Source organism: Zalophus californianus, chromosome 3, assembly GCF_009762305.2.
Source record: "Zalophus californianus isolate mZalCal1 chromosome 3, mZalCal1.pri.v2, whole genome shotgun sequence".
In the NCBI taxonomy this organism is placed as follows: domain Eukaryota; kingdom Metazoa; phylum Chordata; class Mammalia; order Carnivora; family Otariidae; genus Zalophus; species Zalophus californianus.
Window position 1 is genome coordinate 180,915,185 of NC_045597.1, and position 25,942 is coordinate 180,941,126.

Here is a 25,942-nt window from a genome sequence, read left to right on the forward strand (position 1 = left end):
TGCCTCCAGGTGGCAGAGACCACCTGAAGGAGGAGGTGACTCTCTGGAGTTTTTTCAGTAAGTGATGGCTCTAATTTGATGAACATGAGTTGACACATTTATATAGCTAAATCTACCTATTAGATATTTAAAGGCAGGGATTACAGTTTATTAATATTTTTATTCCCTGCATTTACCATAGTACCTGGCGTATAGCAGGAACTCAGTATTTGTCCATGGGATTGGGCTGTGGGACCTCACTGCTATCACTCCCTAACTGGCTGTTTCCTTTGCAATTCCCACTTCTACCACCCCCTTACTGTTTCACCCCAGAGCACTTCCTCAGTGAATCATTCACACTCTCTCCTTGGCTCGGGGACCGCTTCTGGGAGAGCATAAGGGTCAGTTCATGACATCCACTCAACACAATATCAACCAGCTGCTGAGAAACTATACTGGAAGAAAATCTAAAGATATGGTAATAGATTCTGGATATATCCCAATGGAAAAAGGAAAACTATGGTATAATTAACTATGTAAAAATAATATATGGCACAGAAAAAAGAAAAGACTAGAAAGATGGATATCCAGATATTATCTATATCATTATTCTGATGGTGGGAAGAGGAGTTTATTATTCTTTATACTGTTCTGTATTTTTCAAAATTTCTACACTGAACAGATCACGTTAAAACAAGCATTCCTTTTTCTGTTTAGAAAGCCACAGCAGTGGGAACTTAGATCAGCTGAAATGTATAGAAAGGGGGAGCAGAAAAGACTACAGGGCACAAGAATAGTGGTTAAGTCACAGGATCATACAAACCTGAATTAAAAATGGTAGTTACTGGAAAAGGAGAAAGAGTTAAGAAATATAGTGGGGTCCCTTTATATACATTCAGGTGCATGTCACACCCCATTCCTACCCACAGACCACTTCATGGTGAGTTTTTTCAGTAAGTGATGGCTCTATTTTGATGCACATGAGTTGACACATTTATATAGCTAAATCTACCTATTAGATATTTAAAGGCAGGGATTACAGTTTATTAATATTTTTATTCCCTGCATTTACCATAGTACCTGACATATAGCAGGAACTCAGTATTTATGAAACACCTTGTAATTCGGTGGTAATCACCTGTTCCAATCACTATTTTAAGTAGCAGCAACTGTTAGTGCGAATTAAAAAAAAAAAAAATCCCAATTTGCTTAAAACTTGTAGAGTACAGGGGCGCCTGGGTGGCTCAGTCAGTTATACGTTCAACTCTTGATTTCAGCTCTGGTCATGATCTCAGGGTGGTGAGATCGAGCCCCACATTGGGCTCCGAGCTGAGAGTGGAGCCTGCTTGAGATTCTCTCTCTCCCTCTCCCTCTGCACCCCCCCTCCCCCCTCCCTCCCTTCCTCTCTTAAAAACAAGACAAAACAAAACAAAAAACTTGTGGAGCACAATCTTAAGTACTCAAGAATAATGGCCATCATTCATTGAATGTCAATTATACACCAGACACCCTACCTAGAATTTTACATATTCAACATCCAGCTGAGTCCTCAACTTAAGTAGGCATTAGTATTTATACTTTCCAGATGACAAAAAATAGAAGCCCGGAAAAATTAAATAGCCTGCCCAGATCGTACGGGGTGAAGACACGTCTGAAAATGGACACTCTTAGCCAATGTGTCATGCTGCATCCTGTGATGGAGTTTAAAGGGTCAACCAAGGAAAAAGTCAAGAAACACTGCCTTCTTTCTACCTCTCTGTCCTGTGTTTAAGTCATCAAATACGAGGGGTAAACAAGCGACCACAGTTTTATGAGGCACAAGAATTGAACAGAATGTTTGTTTCTTTCACGCAGTGGTTCTCCACCGGGAGGGCGGTGACACTGCACCCCCTCTCCGGGGGCATTGGGCAACGTCTGGAGACATTTTGGGTGGTCATAACTGGGAGGGGTGCTACTGGTATCCTGTGGTTGAGGTGAGGGATGTTGCTAAACATCCTACCATGTGCAAGACAACACCCAACACAAGGAATTATCCGGCCTCGTGCATTAGTGCCAAGGGTGAGAGAGAACCTTGCTAGCACACAAGAAAGCACCCCTTCCCACTCTCCCCCCACGCTGTCAGGCCATGACGCCACCGGCTTTCCTTAATTTGCAATCCAGGCTTCAGTCTGAAGTCAGAGACTGTTTCCTGTCACAGCCACAACTGCACGGACACCAGCTGTCCTGGTGGTTCTCCCTAGGATTCTCCATCCAAGCCTTTTCCATGTGAAAGAGGGCATCCAGCGGCTTCCCTTCTGCCAATCCCAGTGGGGAAGAAGGTTTGTGTTACCAGTAACTAAAGTTCTGGGCGGTCGGCCCACCTCATCAAATCAGGTTCACCTCCAGCCTGTTGTCAAGGAGTTGTGCGGCTGGAGGTGTGGGGATGGCCAGGCCACACTGAGCTTCCAGCCAGGAGCACCGGGGAAAGCGTTTCCACCAGGCCGAGTCACAGGCCCTGACTCCTCCACAGGAAGATGATGAGTCCCCAGCCTCCCAAGGCTGCAAAGCCTCTGGGAGTCCGACAGCCTCCCCATGAAGCAGCAGCAGGGAGCCAGGGCTGACATAACTAGGCTTTGTCCTCCCCAACTGCTGCGTGGTTTCCCCCCACCCACCCCCACGGCAGTCTTTTTTTGCTAAGCCAAAGCCAGCTCTCTCATTCCGGCTCAGGGAACAGAACTACCAGGTACAGAGAGAAAAACCTAAATCACTCACACATACCCTAAATTATTCTTATGGCCACTGTACTTACTGCCGGGGAACTTTCTGCACTAATTACATCTGGTTACGTGCTTTGCTAAGCCAAACGGAGCCCAAACCCCTCTTTTCCTCCCTTCCCCCATGAAAAGGGAGCAGAGCTCAGCTTAGTGGAAAAGGAGACTCAGCAGGTGAACGCTGAATTGGGTCTCTGAGAGCGCCCTGCGTCACATTACCCAAAAATGCCACCCGCAGGAGCTCCCCTTCTGCCTGCAGGGATGCCCTCTTTTTCTCAGAAGGAGGTCCAGAGTTAGTGGCTGTGAGGGCCCCTGCATTGGCAGTGTTAAGAGAGGATGTGGGCTTTAATCAGGCAGGAACTGGAAGACTCAGGCATCCTCATTTCAGCCAGCGGGAAGGACAAGGAAGCCCATATTCATCTGTGTAGAGAGGACTCTAGATTTCTAGGGCTCAAATTCACAACTTGGTTCTTTTGCAGTCAGGGTGGGATTCCCAAGGCTGCCACATAAAGAGGGGTTTGACAGTGGCTACAGTTTGTCCACTTACTTTTCACAAACACTAACGGACAACAGGGTGACAGGCACGGTGCTGAGGTGAGAACACGGACAAGACAGACTCAGCACCTACTCTCCCAGAGCTGAGGGCCTGGAGCCAAGGTTCTCAACCTGGGCAGGTGCATCCTTAGGGAACATCTGCAGACATTTTCGGTGGTCACAACTGGGTGTTGGGGAGGGTGCTACTGGCCTCTAGAAGGCAGAGGCCAGAGATCCTGCTCACATCCTACGAGGCTCAGGAGAGCCCTGCACAACAAGGAGTTGTCTGCTCCAAAGGTCAACAGAGCTGAGGGGGAGCTCTGAGGAAGGGCCACATAGGGGGGACATCGGAAGGTGAGCTGGATATGATGGGACAAAGGGGGACACAGTGGAGGGCAAGGAGGAGTATTCCAGACAGATCTCAAGTGCAAAAAGTTCTTGTGTTAGGAGGTATCATAAATGGTTGGGGAAACTGAGATTCTGGAAGTATCTTTCTTCTCACACCATCATCATCTTATGGGGTTTCTAAGATGAGGCCATAACCATGACAACCAGCTCATCATGATACACACCAGAGGCCAAACTAGACAGGAGCTGGAAGAACCATACACTCCAATGCCCACCCCGTCCCACTGCCTTCTTTCTCAACAACGAGACCACTGCATTAGCAGAGGCAGGAATCAAAACCTTATTTGTTCTTAGACTTGATACTAGGAGCATGACTCAAAAAAGGAAAAACTGATAAACCAGACATCATCAAAATTAAAAATATTTGCTCTAAGACTCTACAAAGATGATGAAAAGACAAGCTACACACTGGGAGAAAATATCTGCAGACTGCATATCTGACCAAGGACTAGTATCTATAATATATAAAGAACTATATTAATGCAACATTAAAAGAAACATCAAACACTCCAGTCAGAAAATGGACAGAGACATGGACAAACATTTCACTGAAGAGAATATACAGATGGCCAATAAGCTCATGAAAAGGTGTTGAACATCATTTGCCATTAGGGATATGCCAATCAAAACTACAGTGGGCCATCACTACACAGAGTAGCCAAAATAAAAGTTAGTGATAATGCCAAATGCTGGAGAAGAGGCAGAGAAACCGGAAAACTCACACGCTGCTGGTGGGTATGTAAAATGGTACAGCCAACTCTGGAAAATGGTTTGGCAGTTTCTTACAAAACTAAACATCATTTAATCATATAATCCAGCAATCTTACACATTTGTGCAAACTCATGTTCACACAAAATCCTGTACACCAATGTACACAGCAGCTTTATTTGTAATAGCTGCAAACAGGAAACAGCCACATGTTCTTTAGTGGTGGATGCTTAAAGAAACCGTGGCACATCCACACCAGGGGATACCACTCAGCTTAAAAGGAATGAACTACTGGTACACTCAGCAATTTGGATGGATCTCAAGGGAATTAGGCTGAGTGAAAAAATTTTTGATTCCCAAAAGGTTATATACCATATGATTCCATTTATAAAATACTCTTAAAATGACAAAAGATGGAGAACATATTAGCGGTTACCAGGAGCCAGGGAGGCTGGGAGTGGGGGGCTAACACACAGGGTCCTTATGATGGAGCTCTTTGCTATCTTCCCTGTGGTGGTGGGCACACAAATCTACACATGATAAGACCGCAGACAAGTAAGTGCAGACACACACAAATGAGTGCCTGCAGAAACCTGAGTAAGATGGATGGCTTGTACCCATGTCAATTTCCTAGCTGTGGTATTTACTGTTGTGTATAGTTATGCAATGTGTTATCACTAGGGGAACTAGGGAAAGGGTACAAGGATCTCGCTGCAGCATTTTTTACGACTGCATATGAATCTACAACTATCTCAAAATAAAAAAGTAAAACAAAACAAGTAAAAAACAAAACCTTATCTAAAAATTTTTGTCAGCAAACAAATGCACTTGAAGACAGATCTTTACTTTAATTCTTTTCCCAATAGGCATGCAAAAAACCCTCAATATTCTAAAAAAAAGATGCCAAAAATATGTTTTTGCATAATTATGCCTTTTCATAATTCTTTGATTAGTCTTCTTGGCCTCTGCAGGCTCCTGAGACAAACCACCCAAGTTCAAATCCCAGCTCCATTATCAATTAACTATATGACTTTTGACAAGTACTTCACATAACCGTGCCTCAGTTTCTTCATCTGTAAAATGGGTATGTATAATAGCAGTCTTGCCTTATGAGCTGTTGCAGAGAGTAAAAAAGGGTAGCACATCTCAGATTCTTTAGACAGTTCTTGAAGATATTAAGAGCTCAATCAAAGCCGGCTTCGCCATTACTGCCACTTCCTACCATCATTGTGGTGCCTCAAGAGTCCTTGGGTCTCTCCTCAGCCTCTTAAGGCCTGCACACCAACCTATCTTCATAGTTCTCTCAATTGCAAAATATCCCCAAATTCCAAATTCTAAAAATCAAAATTTTAAAAGCTGTCTTTTCTATTTGCTTGGTGTCTTTTTTCAGTTGTGGGCCATTTCCTTCATTTCTTTGCTGTAGGAGGAATTCAAAGGTCTAGTATGTGACTTTATCAGAGCTTGGCAGCTGGTCACAAGTCCTCAGGGAAGGTAGCCTTGTGTTCCAGGGGGCAGTAGCCAGGGTCCATGAAGCCTCCAAAAATGGCCCTGGTGATGGGGTCAGGAAATTACTGATGGTCACTGGGTGACTTTGGAAATGGACTCAGGCTCTGGGGACCTTCCTTGTGTTCTTTCCAAGACTACCAGGCTCAAGAATAAGATAAATGTTCAGCTAAAGCTGAAATAGGGTGGGATTAGATTAAAACAATTTATTTTTTTTTTTTTTTTTTTTTTTTTTTTTTTTTTAAAGATTTTATTTATTTATTTGAGAGAGAGAGAATGAGAGATAGAGAGCACGAGAGGGAAGAGGGTCAGAGGGAGAAGCAGACTCCCTGCTGAGCAGGAAGCCCGATGTGGGACTCGATCCCGGGACTCCAGGATCATGACCTGAGCCGAAGGCAGTCGCTTAACCAACTGAGCCACCCAGGCGCCCTAGATTAAAACAATTTAAAAAAATTTTTAGTGCAGTGAAGCCAGATGAGACTTGCCTTAGTGGTCGAAAGCCTCAATGGTACAAGTCTGACGGTAAGCTGACTCTCATCTCTGTTCTACTTGCTTAGACAGAAAAATATCTAATATAGAAAATGCTTGGTGATTTCCCAAAGAAGCCATTTAGAAACAATTCTGAGCTACAGTGGAAAGCCTATTATGATAGCAAGCAGAGAACAGAGGTACTACAGGAGAAATACCTTACATTTTAGCAAGCAGAGCCAACTTGAACAGTTTCCTTTAAGAAAAAAAAATTAAGTAGAAAGACATATAGAAGTCCCCTCACCCATTTTCATAGAAATTCTAAGATGGGGGGAAAAAGTACATAGTCATCCTTAAACCTGCTGTTCTTCCAGGTTCTACAACCCAATTGGTGTGGTACTCTATCCATCCAAGAATCTAAGCTGGAAGTGGGGGAGTCACCCTTCATCCTTCCCTTCCCCATTTGACCCATCAACAAACTCTACCACTCTACCTCTGACACAGTTCCTGAACGGTCTACTCTCTCTACCTCCTTTGCCCCCAGTCAAGCCACCAGCATTCCTGGAATAGAACAGTAGTCTCTTATATCCAACTCACTGTACTACCCCAGTGACCTTGCTGACCAGGAAGGCTGACCACGACCCTCGGCACCAAGACCAGCGTTAAACCCTCTTATGGCATCCCTAATTCTTATGATGAAATGAAATTCCCTCCCACAGCCTATGAGTTGACCTGCCTTGTCTGGATTTGGCTTCCTTCTAGAGAGACACTTTCCTCTTGGCAGTTCATGGGAGCTGCCAGGCTCTTTCCAGCCTCAGGCCTCCATGCTCATGCTCCCCCTGACTGGAAAACTTGCCATCTCCCCTTCTCTTTGTGCCTGTGAGTGAGGGGAGGCCCCTGTCTGTCCTGCTGCCCACTCTTCCCCAACATCCAACATAGTACATGAGGACACTGAGGTGCTCAATATGTCAAGGCATTAATGAAAAAGCCAGGTTTTCAACTATGACCTTAACTCCCCTCATGTACTAATGTCAATTACAGAAACCACCATCTTAAAAGCAGGTTGTATTCTGAAGTATTTGGGGAAGTCATTTTTTTTTTTTTTTAAGAAATTCTAGAGCAAGGCTTCACAACTTGGGTACTATTTACATTTTAAGCTGGGTAATTCTTTGTTGGGAGGGACTGTCCTGTGTATTGCAGGATGTTAAGCAGCATCCCTGGCCTCTACCCATTTTATGTTAGTAGCACCCCCCACCCAACTGCAACAACCAAATGTTCCGAGACATTGACAAACATCTGGAGACACTGACAAATGTCCCTGGGGTGATAGGGAGGATCAATCACCCTGGTTGAGAACCACTGATCCAGAGAAAAATTAAAAATTGGTGGTTAGGACTTTAATGCTGACCATTAAATACCTAAGTAACCCATATTTTAAATCACATTGAGCAACAATGCATTTTAATAATTACCTAACCACCATTTACAACATCATTTCAGTGAGAACATGCATTCCAAATCCCCAGTAACATTTATGAATGACCACGGAGAGGCTGGTTGGTCCATCCTGAGAGTCAACTTAGCTTTCTGCATCAGTACTATAGGTGATGTCTGATATGAAATGGCTGGCAAAGCATGGTGGGAAAGGAATGGGAAGTAAGAGAAGAGTTGGGGGAAGGATGGGGTTCCCCATATCTGACCTGATCTTTTGTCTGTATCTGGTACGTGAAAACAGGAAAGAGAAACAAGACAACGCCTTCATGCTTGGTTGGGGTCTTTCACGAATGCACAGCCCACAGAACCCTCTAACAGTCAAGCATCCTTGGTCTTTTTGTGGTGTGGCACAGCCCAGGAATGAAATGTGAAGGACTGAATCTCAATACTGCACGAACTTCCTGTCCATTGCCCACCCCTTTGACTAATGTGATGCGACTGAGCTTGGAGAACCTCTTCAGGAATGCAAAATGACATCGTAGTTTTACCTGCCACACTGCAACAATATTTTCAATTATTGGTTAAACTGCAAATGCCCCATGAGTCATTTAAATAAATCTCACATGTATGAAATAGTCAATTGTGTTCTCAGCGCAATTCCCAGCTGTAAAAATAGAGCCACACGGAACGTATTTTTTCTGCAGCTAATTGAAAATACTGCACATATAATGCATGATTTAAAGCACCCAGGAGGAATTTCAATTTGCATTCCCTATTTTAAAATGTACAATCAAGAGCTGTCTTAAAGTGCCCTACACATTTAAGTCAGTATTGCTTGCCTGAAGCCCCAGCCACTTCTAAATTTTCACACTACTAATTGATGACTGAGGATTTTAATGCTCCCAGCGACTTTTAAAACAATGGCTTTAATAGGGCTGCATTTCCTGAGAAAACAAACAGTCTCGGACTTGACAGGTTCAAATCTCTGCAGCCCAGACAAAATTCCCAAAACAGCAGCAAGATGCCTGCCAGGAGCAAGGGACTTGTGTAACAGCCTTCACTCAGGAATCCAAACTGTGATCTCTTCAGTGCCTACAGCACTGCCCTGGAGTGCGAAAAGATGCTTCAATATTCTCGATGGTTGATCAAATGGTGGCTGGCAGAGTATGTAGCCATAAAGAAAGGGGCTGTCAAAGTAACAGGTACCAAAGAAGGAGTGCCCAGACTCTTGGGGCCTGGGGAAAGGGAGCTGCAAAATTGACAACCATTTTCCATTTCTAACAGAGCTTTAGAGGCTGCACAAATACTCATGTGCTTTCTCCGTCAACAAAACAGTTCCCTTGGTCCTGTGCCCTGAGTAATGCACAAGGTTAGAAAAGACAAAATGAAGGGAAAACACAGCCTAACCTCGAGAGCTATGGGCGAACCGGAGACAGAAGTACTTAAGGGACTCAGAAGCCAAGTGGGCCTGATACGTAGTGTTAAGAGTTCCAAGCAAATGAGAAAAGTGTCAGTTAGCTTTTACCTTACATGCAATTGTATTGCGTTTGACCATTAGTATCTCTCTATACAGAAAATTAGTCAGAAGAGATGAAAACCAGAAAAGCAGCCATAATGTCCCCTCTCAAGACAAGAGTGACCAGCGATGGTGGCAACTGACAAGTGATAACCAAACTAGCAAAGAATTAAAAGCATCGGAATTTAAAGCAACAATGGACACTCAATATATATTTATTCAATAAATGATGGTACCACTCACAAATTAGTGTTGTTCCTCAGGTATGCAAACCTTTAACCCCTAGCTTTTGTTCTACAAATTAAGAAATAGAATTTAGATAGAAGGTAAGGACTAAAAAATGATCTCTTTTAATAAACTGTCTCCAAGGGCTAATGTCTTTTATTACCTGTAGTTAAGACACAGACAGCCCCCACCACTTGAGAATGAAGGCATCTACTGTGTGGCACTGTGTTGACAATACTTAGCCTCCAGGGCTCATGGACTAGGAACTTCCTCACAGGCCATCTGGAACTGACCCAGATTGAGTTCTAGAACTTGGACCATCGACTGTCCAATGTGCTTTTGTGAGATACTTATCAAATAACCTTCCTACGGCAAGTGGACTTCTTATGCAGGTTTTGTTTGAGTGGGGAGTAGGCTAACTGGCTAAAGGACCATCTTCTCATTCTTCCATCTCCTACAAGTGTGGTAATTGTGAGCCTCTCTGATCTGTAACATTCCTGGGGCTCCTGATGGAATCTGAGTTTTTCTTTGGTGCTGCATGCTGTGCAACCCCCTAAGGGATGCCATCTAAGGGGAGCCCACCTGAGAAGTCAGCTTCTCCGACACCATGGAACTAAAATACAACATTCGGTGATCCATCCTGTGTTTTGCTTCTCCCTTTGGCACCACTGGGTACTTATTTATGATCTTTTTTTCCCCCAGGCAAACAAGAGGAAGGTAGGATAGGGCTGAACTTGTGTTGAGGAGCCGGGGAAGGAAGAGAGCAGTATGGCTCCATCAGCCTCCTGATACGCCTCCATCCCCTGGTAGGTTCACGGACACAGTTCAGGAACGAGAAAGGCTCAGGGCAAACGGACAGGCAGCATCTTTCCTATCCTCCCTCTAAATAGATTAATGATGTTGTATTAAAACTGGATTCAGTTGTGGATACAGAGCCATTACATTCCATTTTTCATTAGATGGCTGTAGTGCTGCTTTGAGGTTAAGTTTGGCAGCCTCCAGAAAGTGATCCTATGACACCTGGGCACACTTTCCTCTCTTCTTCCTCAGTTTCCCGTCCAGTTCTGGTGACTAAGCCCCCTCTTTACCCAGTCTTGGCTTGGGAGACCCAAACAGGCTAACCCCATCTGAATCTCTCAGTGTGAGTGTTTGGTATTTATTTATTACAAGTGAAACAGTCATGCAGAGGAGGTTGGGAATGAGTATAACAGGGAATGGTTCCCTGGTCCCCTCATTTTAACTTCCGGAGGGAAATTATATGAGGCAGACATCTTCTGAAATAAATATACATATATCTATCTATAGGCAAAAGATCTAGAAATACTTCTGAAGTAGGAAGAAGGAATGAGGGATGGGGAAGATAAAATAGTCAATAACTTCAAGAAAGGCTCCTCTGCTGTGATCTCTGATCCTCTGCTCACTTCTTTCAGTACAAAGAGTTTGTAAACAAACAAAATCCCAAAGTAATATTTTAAAAGATGACCCCTCTATATTTTCATGTTTACTTCCAGCAAGCAACCAGCAAACCAGCAAAGTTCTGCAAAGCTCAGAAACCATCTGAAGTAATGGGAAGCATGATTCCAAACTTGGCTTTAGCTACCCAAGTACTGAGGTTCTTCCTTTAGCCTGACTTTATTTCTCTTGCTGAGCATCTTGCTAATGGCTTCTGAAGGGATTTTGGGGGGCGGGGAGGGGGCGTGTTCAGCTATTTCACAGAAGAAACCTGTGTCCACGTTAACACAATTGTGGGATAGGCCTATAGACTAGTCCCAGGCCTGCCGGCATCAGACAAATTGCTTCGGACAAATCGCACCAACTGTGACTCAGTTTCCTCATCTATAAAATCAATGATGACCCTCCTCTTGCATCCCATACCTCAGAAGGTTGCTATGAGGATCACATAAGACATCATCCTGGACAACGATGTGACAACTCTTAGGCACCACACAACTTTTCCCGCAAGACCAGCTTTTTACTTCCCCACATCCGGCGCAAAGGCAGAAGAATAAGGAATTCTGGAATTAAAAATCGATGACTTAATGAAAGTTCTTTCTCTCTGTCTAACCTCTGCTGTCAGGTATTGATTGCACGGAGGAATCTCTAGGGATGGAGGAGCTGAGCTTCTTTTCAGCATCAAGTCACATTTTATAGGGGAGAACCGTCTCCCCAGTTTCTCATAGCCAGCTACAGAGACGATGTTCACTAACAATGGAGCTGGGGGGTAGCTGCACAGGAGGGGGGTTGAGGGAAGGGCATTTATAGAGCTCCTACTGCGTTGACAGCCCTGTGAACATGTCATCTCATTGAATCTCACATGAGCCCCTCCAGATACAGCTGAGGTAACAGAGATGCTGACTAATCTGCCCACATCACACAGCAAGAAACCACACGGATATGCCCACAAGTCAGATGCTGCCAGAGGCTTCTCCCAGAGAGGGCAGGGCTGCTCCTGTCACCTGCCTCCTCCTTGTCCAATCCCTGGTCCTTTCGTCTATTTCTTTGATTAAGTTCTAATTACCATATGTGCTGGAGGAGACGGTTCTCTCCCATTGAAGACGGACTTCCTCTTTTTCCCAACGAGAAGATCCCCAACACCTCCCACTCCTGCCCACCCAAGTTTTGGTCAACCTGACTAAACTTCATGACGAAGGTGTGAAATCACATATATTACGATTCAGAAATGGTACTTTTCTTTCCATTCTCCCCTTCCATGAAGCAATTTAACTCAGAGGTTTCCCAGACATCTTCTCCAAGCCTGTCATCACTCCAAGTTGTCTAACAACTTTCCCAAGTACATCATCTCCTTTTTGTCCAAGTTGCCTATGATACAGAACTTTTCAAATCTATATGCCACACCGTCACTGAAAAATCTCTCGGAAGCCATACGAAGTCCTTCATAGGCCATCGAGGCAGTTGCCTTCATAGAAGAAAATATATACATGATAGCCACGCATGTTACTGTGTGACTTTTTAAAGTGCCTTAGAGTCTTCGTGAAACTTCATTTAACAGAGAGTAGCTATCTCCTCAGCAAACCCATTCCTTCTCCTTCCCAAACACAGAGCTAGGGCTACACTTCCTAGCCTCTGTTGTACGTGGAAGTGTCCATGAGACTGAAACGTGGTCAATAAAATGGGAACAGGAGTGATGTACGCCACTCTTAGACCTGGCCCATCAAGAGCTGCCATATGCAATCCTCTGTGATCTTTCTGCTTCCACCAGCTTGATGCTGACAAGGATCATGACCTTGGAAACTGCTGCTAAGTCAAGTGGAGCTGGAAGTGAGAAAGAGGCTGGCTCCCTGATTCACCAGGTTTGGAACAGACGTGCCCATTTGGGGCATTATGCAAATGGAAGTTTGTGACATGGCACATAGTTGGATTTATTTATTATAGCAATCAGCATTATCTTAATGAACAGAGCACTTAAAATTTGGCAATTGTGAAGTCATGACCTCAGGAATAATTACTAAATCTGTATTCTAATTCTGTGCCTTTTTTTTTTTAAACCCTCTTGTACAGTGCAACCTCTATGAACATTCAGAATAAATACTGATTAAGGGGATGGCAGGCTTATGTGCCCTTCTCCCTTTGTTTGCAAGACTCACTTATAAGTCTCATCCATCCAGGGCTTTTGGTGAACTCTGACTAATGAACTTATCATGATCTTTGCAAATGGGAGACTTTGAAAGGACCCTAACATATAGCAACCCCCAATTTCCCTGAGGAATGATCCTGGGGACATTTGTCCTTTCGTATCCATGCACACAGTTTTCAAATTAGAAAACACTTTTTTCACAGAGAAAAATTACATATTTTGGTGCTTTTAATAACTTATTAAGGCATCACTTTGGCAGTACTTTTGCCTTGCATGCCTGACCAGGAAGAGACCAAGTCTTGATGCAGTTTTATAGTCTCCAGTGTCTTGTACTCATGAGCATTCAATGAAAGGAAAAGTTGTAAGGCTTTACACCTTTTTGAAGTTGCCCACGAATATTCTTTTCTTTTCTTTTTTTTTTTTCTTAAGAGAACTGATCTCTCCTCCATGAAGGAGTTACCTCCTTGTATTTACTCATGGAGAGCATTTGAAAGACTAAATGGCCAACACTTATTATTATTACAAATCAGTAAGTAGCAATCGACAAAATTTAGAGCAGAAAGGGTTTTGTGGAGAATAATGCAAAAGAAAAAAAACAAATAAGGACTGCATTACCCATGAAGGCTATCTAGACATTTGCGTTTATCAGCTACTTGACAATATTTCACATTGTGCATAGACTTACCTCTCCCGTGCACGACCATTGATAGTAACTGATATTTAGGAACCTTCTATGAGTAAAGGGCTTTAGCATTAGCACTGATGAGCCTCCTAGCTTCCTGGAAAGCTGGGCATTCCTACCTTTATTTCATGCAGAAGGAAACAGTGACCCAGAGACTATCCATCACTTGCCCTCATTCCCGAATCTCAGGGAGCCTCCGGGTTCCTCATCTACAGAACCACCTCGGGCCACCAGCCTTTCAAGGCTGTCAAGAGAATGCAGGGGGGCCATGCACGTAAAGAGCTTCCACAGTCCATGACTTACATTGGCACCACGACTAGACTAGTCATCGGGGGTCACACACTGCTTGCTCTCCTGAAGTCCTTCCCCACAAAGAGGGAAGGGAGAGGGCTTCTGTGCAGCCTTCCCAGGGACTGAGTCCACACTAACCCCTCCGGTCTGGCCTTCCAGACATCTCATGCAAAGCACTCATTTTGGCAGTGAATTACTACTGACCTAGTGCAGTACTGGGGGTCAGTCAGGCTGATGGGTCTGCTCCAGGGGAAGAAGAGTTGATCAACATGGTACTTGATGATAATAAAAAGCTAACCAATTTTGAGGTATTTTTACCACTGCACTGAAATCCTCTACAGAAAATGTACCCCCTTGTTGCGTCCGCCCATGACAGTGTACCATGGCTCTTGAACTGTTGGGAGGTCACCGATTTGTGAAACTGTTCATCTTGGACTGTTAAAGTATCACAGATATGCCCTTTCTAATCGAAACATATAAGATCCTCAAAGGTCAACCTGTGCTGTGGAGACTTCTAGGTCCCTCAGAGTGTCTGGCTGAAAAACTAGTTCTTAAACCAAATGCACCCAAACACAATAGGGCTGCCATTTTGAAGTCTTGTGTGGGGCAGATGCATCAGGAATAAGTCTTGGGGAATCTCTTTACTCTCTGGGAATAATCCTCTTCAAGAAGATGGGGGTGAACAACACAGAGAAGAGGAGACATGAATCAGCCAAGTGGCTCTAAGGGATGGATGGTGAGTGTCCACAAGTCAGCGGGGTGCTCTGGGGGCTGATCAAGGGTAGATGACAAGTGATTGCAGTTCTGGCTGCTGTACCCAGACTTGATGATTGGAGAGGTGACAAGGGACAGGAGCAGAGACCCAAGTTCTCAACTTGCCTCAGCCCTGACCTTGCCAAGTGATTTAAGTCACCATTTGCTAGCTCCCTGTCTGTGAAGCAGGGACAATGCTAGCTTTCTCTACAAAGAAGGGAATATCCTCATCAGCTCCAGCTCTGGAAATGAAGCCCAGAGAGGAAAGTATTTTGTGGACATCAAACGACTAACTGTAGAGCTGGGGCTTAAACCCAGGTTCATCTGATTCCCAAGTTCACCCTGTCCAGCATGCTCTGACATCTCATGTGTGGGGCCCTGCACTGTTGCCCAGACACCACTGTCTAGTTTCAGTCACTCCCTGAAAACAACGTTTCAGGATGAAAGATCTCTACTGTGGAGACACGCAGACTTGGAGTGAATATCCCATGGGTGAGATTCTCGGCAGGGTGCTCCACACACCCCAATCTCCGTTTCCTTGCCTGCCAGCTAGGACTCATTTCAACCTTCCAAGGGTGGTTGAGATTCAATAAGATCATGTATAAAATGTGCCTAACAGTACTTGACACACTGAAGATCCACGCTCTTTCATTTCCTTCTTCCCTTTTGGGCTCCTCGGCATCAGGTACTGTGGAACGAACCCAGGAGGATAAGATAGACCAAAAAAATCCTCGAGGGTTCCTAACAGGGGAGATAAAACACAAAGAACCACAACACAAGGTAGAAAGGAAGACAAAAAGCATGATTTTGCCATTGTACATGTAAAAACTACATACTTATCCTACCCAAAAGAAACTGTAGGCTAATGAGTAACATACATGCATGGAAACAACTATGTGTTCAGTACTTGCTGAATTAATTCACCGTTGAGTATGATTAGCACTTTGATATTCATGATTTACCACCGTGCTGCACAAGGACAGGTTGACGATGCATACTTTGGCATCTCTGGCCAATCCTCTAAATTGCTACTTTAATTAAGTGTCATTAAGAAATGAACATAGGTTTGGCATAAGATATGAGTCTATCTGTAAATTAATTTCAAAGAGAAAATCCACACCTTTGGGAAAAGGAAGCTCTCCTTATAATTAAGTCGTCACACAGAATCAATCTCCCTGGCACCTTGTATCCCACTGTCCGAGCAACAATTCAGGTGTGGACACACACTGAGTGCTGTATAAAATCCCAAATGGCTATTTGCCAGTAAAATCCTAAAATCTCCTACTAATGGCAGCAGAAAATACATTTCCTATCCGGGAAAGTCTGCCGAGGCTAGTCCAACATTCATAGAAAATCTTCTGTATCCTGAGGGAATCAAGTCATAATTAAAGGACTGTGTGTTTAAAATCTATTCAGTATGTGTTCAAAATTATTATTTCTGGGTATCTGGATATCAGTGGATATCACTGGATACAGGACTTTTTCACAGCCTGAGAAACAAGAACAAAGAGAGAAGACTCTGGGTACCACATTTGCAAAGACCCAAATATTAAACCAAATAGATTATTTTTCTGCTGCAAAGACATTTATTAATTCTTCATAGTTAACATATATATATGAAGCACCCAAGCTGACAGGGCTAGCCTGCAATGTGCCCCGAGAAAGACCTCCTGGTACCACAGCTGTTTACATTTCCTCACACAGGTGTGAGAGGGAGTTTACTTCCCGCACTGACCATCCTTCGCTCCACAGCCAATTATTAGAAGAGCTGGAAGCCTGCGGAAAGGACCGATGACCAGCTGATCACTGGGAGTACTGCCCACTGAGAGTGTTACAGGTCTGGAAACCAAGCATGTGAACACACAGAGCGAGTCCCTCAGTCACCGGATCAAAGACACAATGAAAACAGGAGTCCTGTAGGAGAGAAATGCTTGCCTGGACTACGGTGACAAACAGAACCCTACCGCCATGTCATGTCCTGGAAGGCAGCTCCGTTCTAGCCCCTGTGCTCAGCACCTACAGTATATACTCCACCTCATCCTCCCAAACTTAAGCCACAGTTACCTTCATGTCCAACTCACAAATGAAGAAACTGAGGCTTGGAGAAGTTTAGTAAATCATCTATGGCCTCCTGATCTCGAGCTAGTAACTGACAGAATCTAGATTCAGACCAGTCTATTGGCCTCCAAACCTTCCATACTCTTAAGTACTGCACTGTACTAAGGAAGGAGAGGTGGGGGACAGGCGAGGGGAGGGGAAAGTATGCCATTCAGACAGGACAAATTTTGAAAAAAAAGGTAACTATTTAAAAAAACAAAACAAAACTATAAGGGGTGCCTGGGTAGCTCAGTTGGTTAGGCGCCCAACTCTTGATTTTAGCCCACGTCATGATCTCAGGGTCACGAGATTGAGCCTAATGCACTGGGCATGGAGCCTGCTTAAGATTCTCTCTCTCCCTCCCTCCCTCTGCCCCTCATCCCCCCTCTCGTGCACGTGTGTGCACGCACTCTTTCCCTCTCTCTCTCTCTCTCCTCAAAAAAAAAAAAAACCCTATAAAAACAAAAATTATATCTCAATGTTCTAAGCTAATTCTCCACACATTTGTGAAGTTCAATCGGGTATTTTTTTAAAGATTTATTTATTTATTTGAGAGCATGCATGAGCACAAGCTGCGGGGCAGAGGGAGAGGGATAGAGGATCCTCAAGCAGATTCCACTCTGAGCAAGGAGCCTCATGCGGGGCTCGATCCCAGGACTGAGATCATGACCCGAGTCCAAATCAAGAGTTGACCACTCAACCAACTGAGCCACCCAGGTGCCCCTCAATTAGGCATCTTTTAAAAGTCATGTCGCAGTCCTTGTTTGATTATGTTAACTTTTATCCAGCTCAGCCTAAGCTATTCCCTCAACTCTGGGTAAATGCGCTCTACCTTTTCAGTCCAAAGGTCAGTACTAATTTTAGAGTTTGAGTCCTAGGAAAAAACAAAAACAAAACAAAAACAAGTGTCTAAGGAATAAACTGGGCAGGGGTGTGGGGCAGCAACAGGTCTAAAAAGCTTACTTCCAACAGAAGGCAAAAATATTAGCCTCTTTCCGTGAGTTTTGGTTGTGTTACTGAAGGATATCAAGCATCCAACTGAGAAGATGGTCTTCTGAAAGGAGGCGTGTTATTTGACAAGAACTTATTTTTGAAAAGTTATAAATATTGATGAGCTATGAATCTTTGAAAATTCACGGTATCAGCCCACAGTTCACACATTTACACACCTGGGTTCAGGATCCGGCATTGACACATACAGGCTGTATGTAGGACCACGGATACTACAGCTGCTGCACACTCCTCTTTCCCAACTGAGCGAGTGGAGGATGCTACTATCTGTCGTGCAGACAGGGATGAGGCTCCAGGAGACAACAGAGAGCCTCCATCAACTGGAAACAAATATTAATGGCAGTTGGGGTAACTTGCCTGTCCAGCACACCCCTCTCAATACGCTTTCCCCTCCCGACCACAGGTTTGAAGATGTGACTCAGACTCTGGCCAATCACAGTACCCCGTTCCCCTCACCACAGCCATTGGTCCAAGGAAAGGCACATGACCCAAAATGAGGCAATCAGAGTGCCTCCCTAGGAGTTTTCCAACTGGAACTGGCAGGAAGCCCCTCTTCCCTCTTGGGTCATTAGGCTGGTCCCAGAGAGGATGAAGACCACCTGCAAAGAGACACAGAGGGAGAGAAAAGAGCCCTAAAGCCCCGAGTCTCTGGTTTCAGTCACCTCCTGCACCAGAGGCACCCCCACCATCTCAGGGTCTGCACTGTAAGCCACCAGGTCCCCCTTGCACCCCATCTTTTTGCATCACTTACACTGACTTGGGTTTCTGCACTTGTAACCAAAAGATAATGCAGTAGTTAATAGCTCATATAATCTGAACAGTGACCAAACCCTCAAGATCATTTCTTCCTAAGCAGATTCCTTATTTCAAGAATGAAAAATAAATTTAGTAGAAGAAGCAAGCACTGCCATTATTTATATAGCATTTTCTCAAAAGAAAGGGAGAAAAATCTATTTTCATTTGCAGTCACCTTAGTCATTTTCAAGTGGGCTTCATATTTGGTGTTAAACTTTCTCACATACCCACACCCACTTTCAAGATTTGGTCCATAAAAACTTAGGCAAAAACAAGTGGTTATTTTCTCTGTAGCTATATTAGTTGGCACTAAATAGAAAGGAAAGTGGGGGGAGAAAGCGCTGATGCTATTTTTGGTATGTTCTTAAGAGAAATTCCCCAGGTTACCAGAGTTCTCGCTGCAGCAAGTGGGGGAGGGCATTACAACAACAAAACAAAGTACATTTACCAAGATTTGCAGTCACTACAAGAAATCCTTTCTGCCTTTTCATAGGATTTTTTCCCTTTTATATTAAAATCTCCTCCACATTATCTTTCTCCCAAGAATTAACTAATAAAAATAGAAAGGCACAGTGGGTTCCAATTCTGGAATTATCCCCTCTGAAGCAAAGAGCAATGTCTGAGGTCAACCTGAAGCAAGAGCATGAGGTGTTCCTGGGCTGACCTTGAACTGGGGTGTCTACCCCAACCTTTGAAGGAATTCAAGGATGAAACAGGGGACATGTCTGTCCAAATGCAGGAATGGAATTGCAAACAGAGAATTGCTTAGGCTCAGTGTACATCCCCATGCACAAAAAAGAGCCCCAGAAGGAATGCCAACTTCTCTGGACTGGGCTTACATCCAGACCTAGAAACCTAACAGCAGAATAAGGGGAGAATCATTGACTGTGTAAATAGACCTGCCCTGTTTGGGTGAAAGGCAGCATTTCTCAAAAGAGAAATAAAATCCTACTACTCTTTCAGTGCTCTTAGATGAACTGTGAACTTAAAAGGTAAGAAATAACCTGAAGATGTAGTTTATTACATTTGACTCTACTCCATACCTAAGGGTGATTTTTTTTTTTTTAACCCAACTTTGACTTTCAGATCAGACATGCAATCTACTCATGAGGAATGATGGTTTGGGAAAGAGAAGCTAGGCACATTCATGGGTAGAGAGAGTGGTTTACAAAGAAGATCAAGTATAGGGGACCCAATTTATTTAACATTTTTTATAAATGCCTTTAAGTGGGGATACAAACTAAATCTTCATGTTGGCCCTCAGTGCTATTTCTGAGTACTAAAGATCCAAGCTGAGTGACTTCATAGATTTAAAAGAGAGAGAAAGAGAGGGATAAGAATTTCATGTAGATAAACATTAAATAATGCATTTAAGAAAAAATTTCATCTAGATCTGATCTTGATGAGAAAGCGGGACCAAAAAGCAAAGTAAGTCAAGAAGTTTTAGGGTTTTTTTTTTTAATTTAATTTTTTTTTTGAGAGAGAGAGAGAGAGAGAGAGAAAGAGAGGGGTGGAGGGAGGAGCAGAGGGAGAGGGATAAGCAGACTCCTCACTGAGCGTGGAGCCCAATGCAGGGCTGGATCTCAGGACCCTGAGATCATGACCTGAGCTGAAATTAAGAGTCAGATGCTTAACCGACTGAGTCCCACAGGTGTCCCAGGTTGTTTTTTGTTGTTTTTTTTTTAATGACATCTTTGATTTCATCACACCCATTGTATAGATAAAACATTAAGTTCTAGATGATTAACTATACAAATCACGGGCAGCACAGCCCAGACTCTCTCTCAACGTAGGGCTCTTTCCATCAAACTTGACTGAAGATATCAGCCAAAAAACCACCAAGGCAAAAAAAAAAAAAAAAAGTCAGCAAGAAGGCACACATCACCATCACTGAAAAAGTTAACGGAAGCCAGAGAGAATTCTCTACCTTGTACAAACCACAAAATAGGGCACAGCCCAGCCAGTGGATCTCAAGGAAGACAGAACCAAGCCAAAAGAGGTTCAGATGAGGATAACTGAAGTGAATATAGGTACAGAAGTACTTCCGGGTTAGACTTCTGCTTTTTCCTAAGTAATGCTCTATCTCAAAAGACATGATTGATCAAAAAGATTTTAACTTTTTAATTTTTAAAACTTTTTTTTGCTGTGAAAATATATATACTTAATGCAGAAGTACCAAAACAGGAGTGGAGGTCCTGGTGGGGGTGGTGGGGGTGGTGGTGGTGGTGGTGGTGGTGGTGGTGGTGGTGGTGGTGGAGAAGCTCCCCTCCAAGCCCAAAAGATAAGCACTCTTTAATAAAGTTTGGACTAAACTTATGAAAAATAGAAATATGGCTCAGTTCAGATATCCATTAAATGCCCTTGGATAATGCACCATGGTGAGTGCAAATGAAGCTAAAACACAGGTCCATCTTCACTGCACTCAGAGTCTAGTGGGGAAAGCACGTAGCTACAATGCAGTACCTGCCATTGGAGAGGCCTCCACGGGGCACTCCACACGTACCAGGGAGGGCTGGGGGTAGTGGTTTTCAGGAAAGACTTTGTGGAACAGATGATACAGGACCCAAGTCTCGAAAAGGGGGAAGTGAACCAGACAATGAACGCAGAGGATGGAGAAAGAGAATTCTAGGCTGAGGTCCAGTAGGAGCACAGGCGAAGAGGCATGGCAGCGCCACAGTGTGAGGAGTCTGCAGGAACTTCGGTTTTGCAAGAAAATAAAGCTTGGGGAAGGGCACAAGGCGGGGAGGTGGGAAGGAGTGGAAGAAAATGTAGACTTCGTCAGGTCATTGCAAAGGGCCAGCAGCCCGAGAGGTTGCTGGGAAGATGGTGGAGCACCGCGGCAAGTTCCCTGGCTGACTGCGGAGGAGTTCTGTGACACAGGGTCCGAGAATGACCTCGGGAGCACGCCACAGGACTCTGGGCACCAGGGGTTAAACGGAGCCTGCCATTTTCCAAGGGCTGAGGGCTCCTGGGGCAGCCCCTGCCTCTGTATTTACAGTCTCCCCTACCGTGGAATCCACCCTGTCCCCATCTGCGCCCAAGGCGGTGGTGAGGAAGCAGGAGGGTGGTGAGGTCTGTGGAAAGGGTTTATAGACAGCAGAGACTACATCTCGATACAGGTGAGGTAACACTGGAATATGTAACCCCATTCTCCTTACAGAAGTTCCAAGGTGTGTTGAGAAACTGAGGGGCAGTACCTCATAAAGACAATAGCTTACCTCTCCATTGGAGCTGCCTAACCCCTGATACAACAGGGCTGTGCCTTCAGAGTCAGGGTTTGCCCCAAAGGCAAGAGGGAAGCAGGGTCTTTATCAGGAGGGACACCAGCAGAACTGGATTTGGAGGAACCGAGGAAAGTCACCCCAGCACTGATGTGGGAGACAGTTCAAACGGGTACAACGCTAGGATATGAGAAATCTGGCAGGAGGCTGTACAGTTAGGCACCAGGGATTCACAGGCTGCCGCTGGCCTCCCTGGCCTATGGGTGCTAACTCAGGAGCCCGTGGGAGCCAGGAGGCTACCGTAAATGAAGACCACAGGTCCAGGGAGAACCAAGAAGCAAGCGACCGCCAGCGTAGTTGGGCGCTGGAAACTCCACGCGAGCCAAGTGTTGCCACACGGGACTGGAGGCCTTGTGTTCCAGGTCTTCTGATTTTTAAAAGAAGCTGTAAATGCAAGTGGTATTTTAATATTTCTAATATTAACTCAATTTTTGTATACTTTGTTCAGGCCAACAACACATCTGCCAACTGGAAATGGCACGCTGGCCACCATTTTGCTGGTTCTGGCCTCTGAAGCAGGGCCGGGCCACTGTGACTACAGCAGAGGGTGAGGTGATTTCACAGCACGGAGAAGCAATAGGGCTTGGTGACTGCATGCGGGGAGTGCTGAGGGAGTCTAGCCTTTCCGGAAGGTTTCTGCTTTAATACCCTGGTGACTGGCAGAGCTGCCGCCAAAAAAAAAAACAAGGCAAATTTTGGCCGATGATGGAATGGGTATGGGGTGGATGATGAGAACTAAAATCAGTCAGTCTTGGACTCACTGTGGGTTGTTTGCCTACAAGGCTGGATGGATAAACCCACCGGACTGTAGGTAACTAGCTGGAGACACCAATCTGGGGCTTACTTTGTATTGACGATAGCTGAGGCTTGGGGAATGTGCTTCACCCAATGACTCTGTATAGAGCAGAACAGAGATCAGGACAGAGCCCTGGGTAACCCCAGGAGGTAGTGGAGAGGCAATGGAGGCAGAGGGAAAACCAGGGGGACACAGCAACTAGGGAAGAAAGAAAAAGTATCCGAAAGGAAGGAAAGGTCCATATCCAATGCCATAGGGAAGTCTAGAGAGAATGTGCAGGATCACTGTTCAGGAATTGTGGGGTCTTCTCCTACTTTGGGGGAGCCTCTGGCCAGCTCACAGGGAGCTGAGAAGAAAGCAGAGAACAGGGGAAATGTTAACTCATTTGAGAAGCCCGGGAGACACAGTGGTCGCTAGAGAGGAGGTGGGGGTGCAGGGACAAGGAAGATGATGGCATTCTAAAAATACTGTTAAATTAGGAAAGAGTTCACGGAGAGACCCTAGGCAGTGCCAAAGGGAGGCCTTCTCTCTAATCTTCCCTGAGTTCCCTGCCCCAACTTGATTTTTTTCTATTATTCTACCCTATTCATTTTATCATAGCATAATTATGTTTGCTTTTCATCTGTTTCTTCCCACAAGAATGACCATTCCAAGACAGCAAGAATCTGCTGTATTTATCACACTTCAGAGCCAAGCAAAGCGCCTGGACACAGTAGGTGCTTAAGAAGATGTCTTGGATGAGGGGGCAAATTTGGAAAAGTTTGTAGGAGGGAAATGGGGTAAGACATGGAGAGACTTCAATTCAGTGGCCCCTACTTTCCAGGTAGAGCGGGCCATGAAGTCACCTTTTGAACCGGAAGGAGGGAGGGAAAGAGGTCTCTTGTGTTGAGGAAGAGCTGCAATGGGAACACTAGTTTGCAACCTGGAAGGCAGGAACTTGTGATTGAGATATTGAGACACTGATGTTTCTGATTTCAGAAGATGAGCATCTCTGAGCGAGGGCAAGACTTCAATATAGTTGGAGGACTCAGTTGCTAGAGCGGGTGGAGGTCACTGGATTTGAGATGGTCAAGTAAGTGGGAATAGAGAGCATCCCCTACATGGACTTTGGGACAGGAGGGGGAGCAAAAGCCCAGGAGCCAAAGTCCCTGAAGGAGATGACTAGCTGGCAGAGGATGGTCACACAGAGGGGTGGGTGGGACATGGCTCATTTCCAACTCTAATACCTCAATCTCTCACTGGTATTTATTCCACCCATGGGTGGAACTTAAAAACTAATGTCCTTTGGAGACTGAGTCATTTTTGTTCTTTTAAAATTACACTAATATGTGAAGTTCATAGGAGGCAGAAATTTTCCGCATAGATTCATTTTTGTTTAGAAAAAAGGATGGATGACATCTTTATGACCTTCAGTAACTGCCCAACACTGTACAGTATTTTCAAACATCATTTTAATGTAGAATCAAAATTTGGGGGTTGAAAGGATCCTTAGATTATTTAGGCTAACACCTTCATTTGCATAGCTGAAGATAATTTTTGCTGAAATACTGCAAACAGCAATAATTATTGATTTAGATATGCAGAGAGCATTGAAAGTATCTTCAATTTTTGAAGTTTGCTTTTAGATATACAAATTAGCAATGCTTACATTTCTTCCAGTTATCTCTGTTCAACTTTGAATATAAAATCTCCAAAGTACAAAATTATCACGTAAATTGTTCCTGAACAGTTCAGAGAAGTAAACTGCTTCCTGGCTTGAAAGCGCCAGTCAAACCTTCAAACACCTTTTTATGTTGATGCTAAATATAAGAACGTTCTCTGCAAAGTGGTGAAAGCAAGACACAAAAGCATTTGAGATTTCTCAAGAGAGACACATATGATTATTTTTCGTTCATTAAAACATTAAAACCTTCAATAGCATCTCCCATAACACCTGAAGGTGGAGTGCTGTCTTATGTAATAGAAGCCTTCCATCCCCGCTCAGTTCGCAGGCAAATTAAACACCTAATTCCGCCCAGAATTTCTGAGTACACTTTCACCTTACCTGTAGCCACTAATCAGTGTCTCGATTCCCATTTCTACAGATGATGAAAATAGCAAAAATCTGCTCCATAGGGTTGAACTGATTGCCAGAGGCCAATTTAAAGGCTCTCCCCCAAACCACTGGTCACCCCAACCCTGATCGGGCAGCGGTAACCACAGAGTCGGTTTGTCTTTCCCCAACAGGCAGCGCACACGCAAAGTACAGGGTAGAGGACGCTTGCCTAGTACCTGGGTACCTCTGGTTCAGGGTCACCGGCGCCAGCGAGGATGCGCCGGCACAAACCACGCCGGCCCCGGGACTCCCAGCTGCGGGCACACCTGGACGCCACAGCCGTCGCGGCCCCCTCCTCGCCCGGCCCGGGTCCTCCTCCGGCTCCCCGCGGGCCGGGCACAGAGCCGGGCGCGTACGCAGTCTCGGCCGAGGCAGCCCGAGGGAGGCTGAGAAAGTTCCTCCGCCTCGACGTCGCCGCCCCGGGGCCCCGCTCGCCCCGCACGCCCCGCAGCCTCCGGGCCGGACGCAAGGTCGCGGAGCGGGCGGCGCGCAGAGCCCCGGGACCGTGGCCGGCGCAGGGGGCACGCCCGCCGCGCCCCTCCCGCCCCCGGCGCCCGCGATCGGCCGCGGGGCGCGCAGCCCGTACTCACCACCCCTCGCTCGGGATCCCCAGTGGCGGCGGTGAGAGCGGCCGGAGCCGGAACCGGAGCCGGAGCTGGGTGGCGGCAGGGCGGAGAGTCGGAGGACCGGGAGCGGGCGGCGGCGGCGGCGAGGCAGGTCGGGGAAGCGAAGAGGCGGCGGCGCCTGCACTCGCCGCGCAGCCCGAGCAGCCCGGCAGTCCCACAGCGCAGGCTGGGCGGCCGCGGCGGCGGGGGCTTTATCGCTGCCCGCCCCGCCCCCGCCCCTTCCTGCCGCCCCCGCCCCCGGCCCGCCCGCCCCGCCTTCCCGCCGCCTCCTTTGTGTCCAGCGGGCCGCAGCGTCCCCGCGCCCGCACGCCGGGACGCCCCCCCACTCCGGCCGCTGCCTCGCGGCTGCCGCCCCCAAACCCTCCAAGTCGTGGGGTTGCGCCCGGATCGCGGC

At 45.6% G+C, this 25,942-nt stretch overlaps 1 protein-coding gene across 2 annotated transcripts in view; it reads right to left on the reverse strand.

Annotated features, from left to right (window-relative positions):
• Nucleotides 1-25,724, reverse strand: part of SERPINE2 (serpin family E member 2) — a 60,158-nt gene extending 34,434 nt beyond the window's left edge. The window contains exons 1-3 of one of the 2 annotated variants that reach the window (XM_027590816.2): nucleotides 25,513-25,657; nucleotides 18,412-18,554; nucleotides 18,114-18,275 (exon numbers count right to left, since the gene is read on the reverse strand). In XM_027590816.2, coding sequence (XP_027446617.1) covers nucleotides 18,114-18,133 — 20 coding nt within the window. In that variant the 5' untranslated portion in view covers nucleotides 18,134-18,275; nucleotides 18,412-18,554; nucleotides 25,513-25,657. Of the gene's footprint in view, nucleotides 1-18,113; nucleotides 18,276-18,411; nucleotides 18,555-25,512 lie in introns of both variants that reach the window. The other variant, XM_027590817.2, reaches the window with a different exon arrangement.
• Nucleotides 25,725-25,942: the final 218 nt, after the last annotated feature.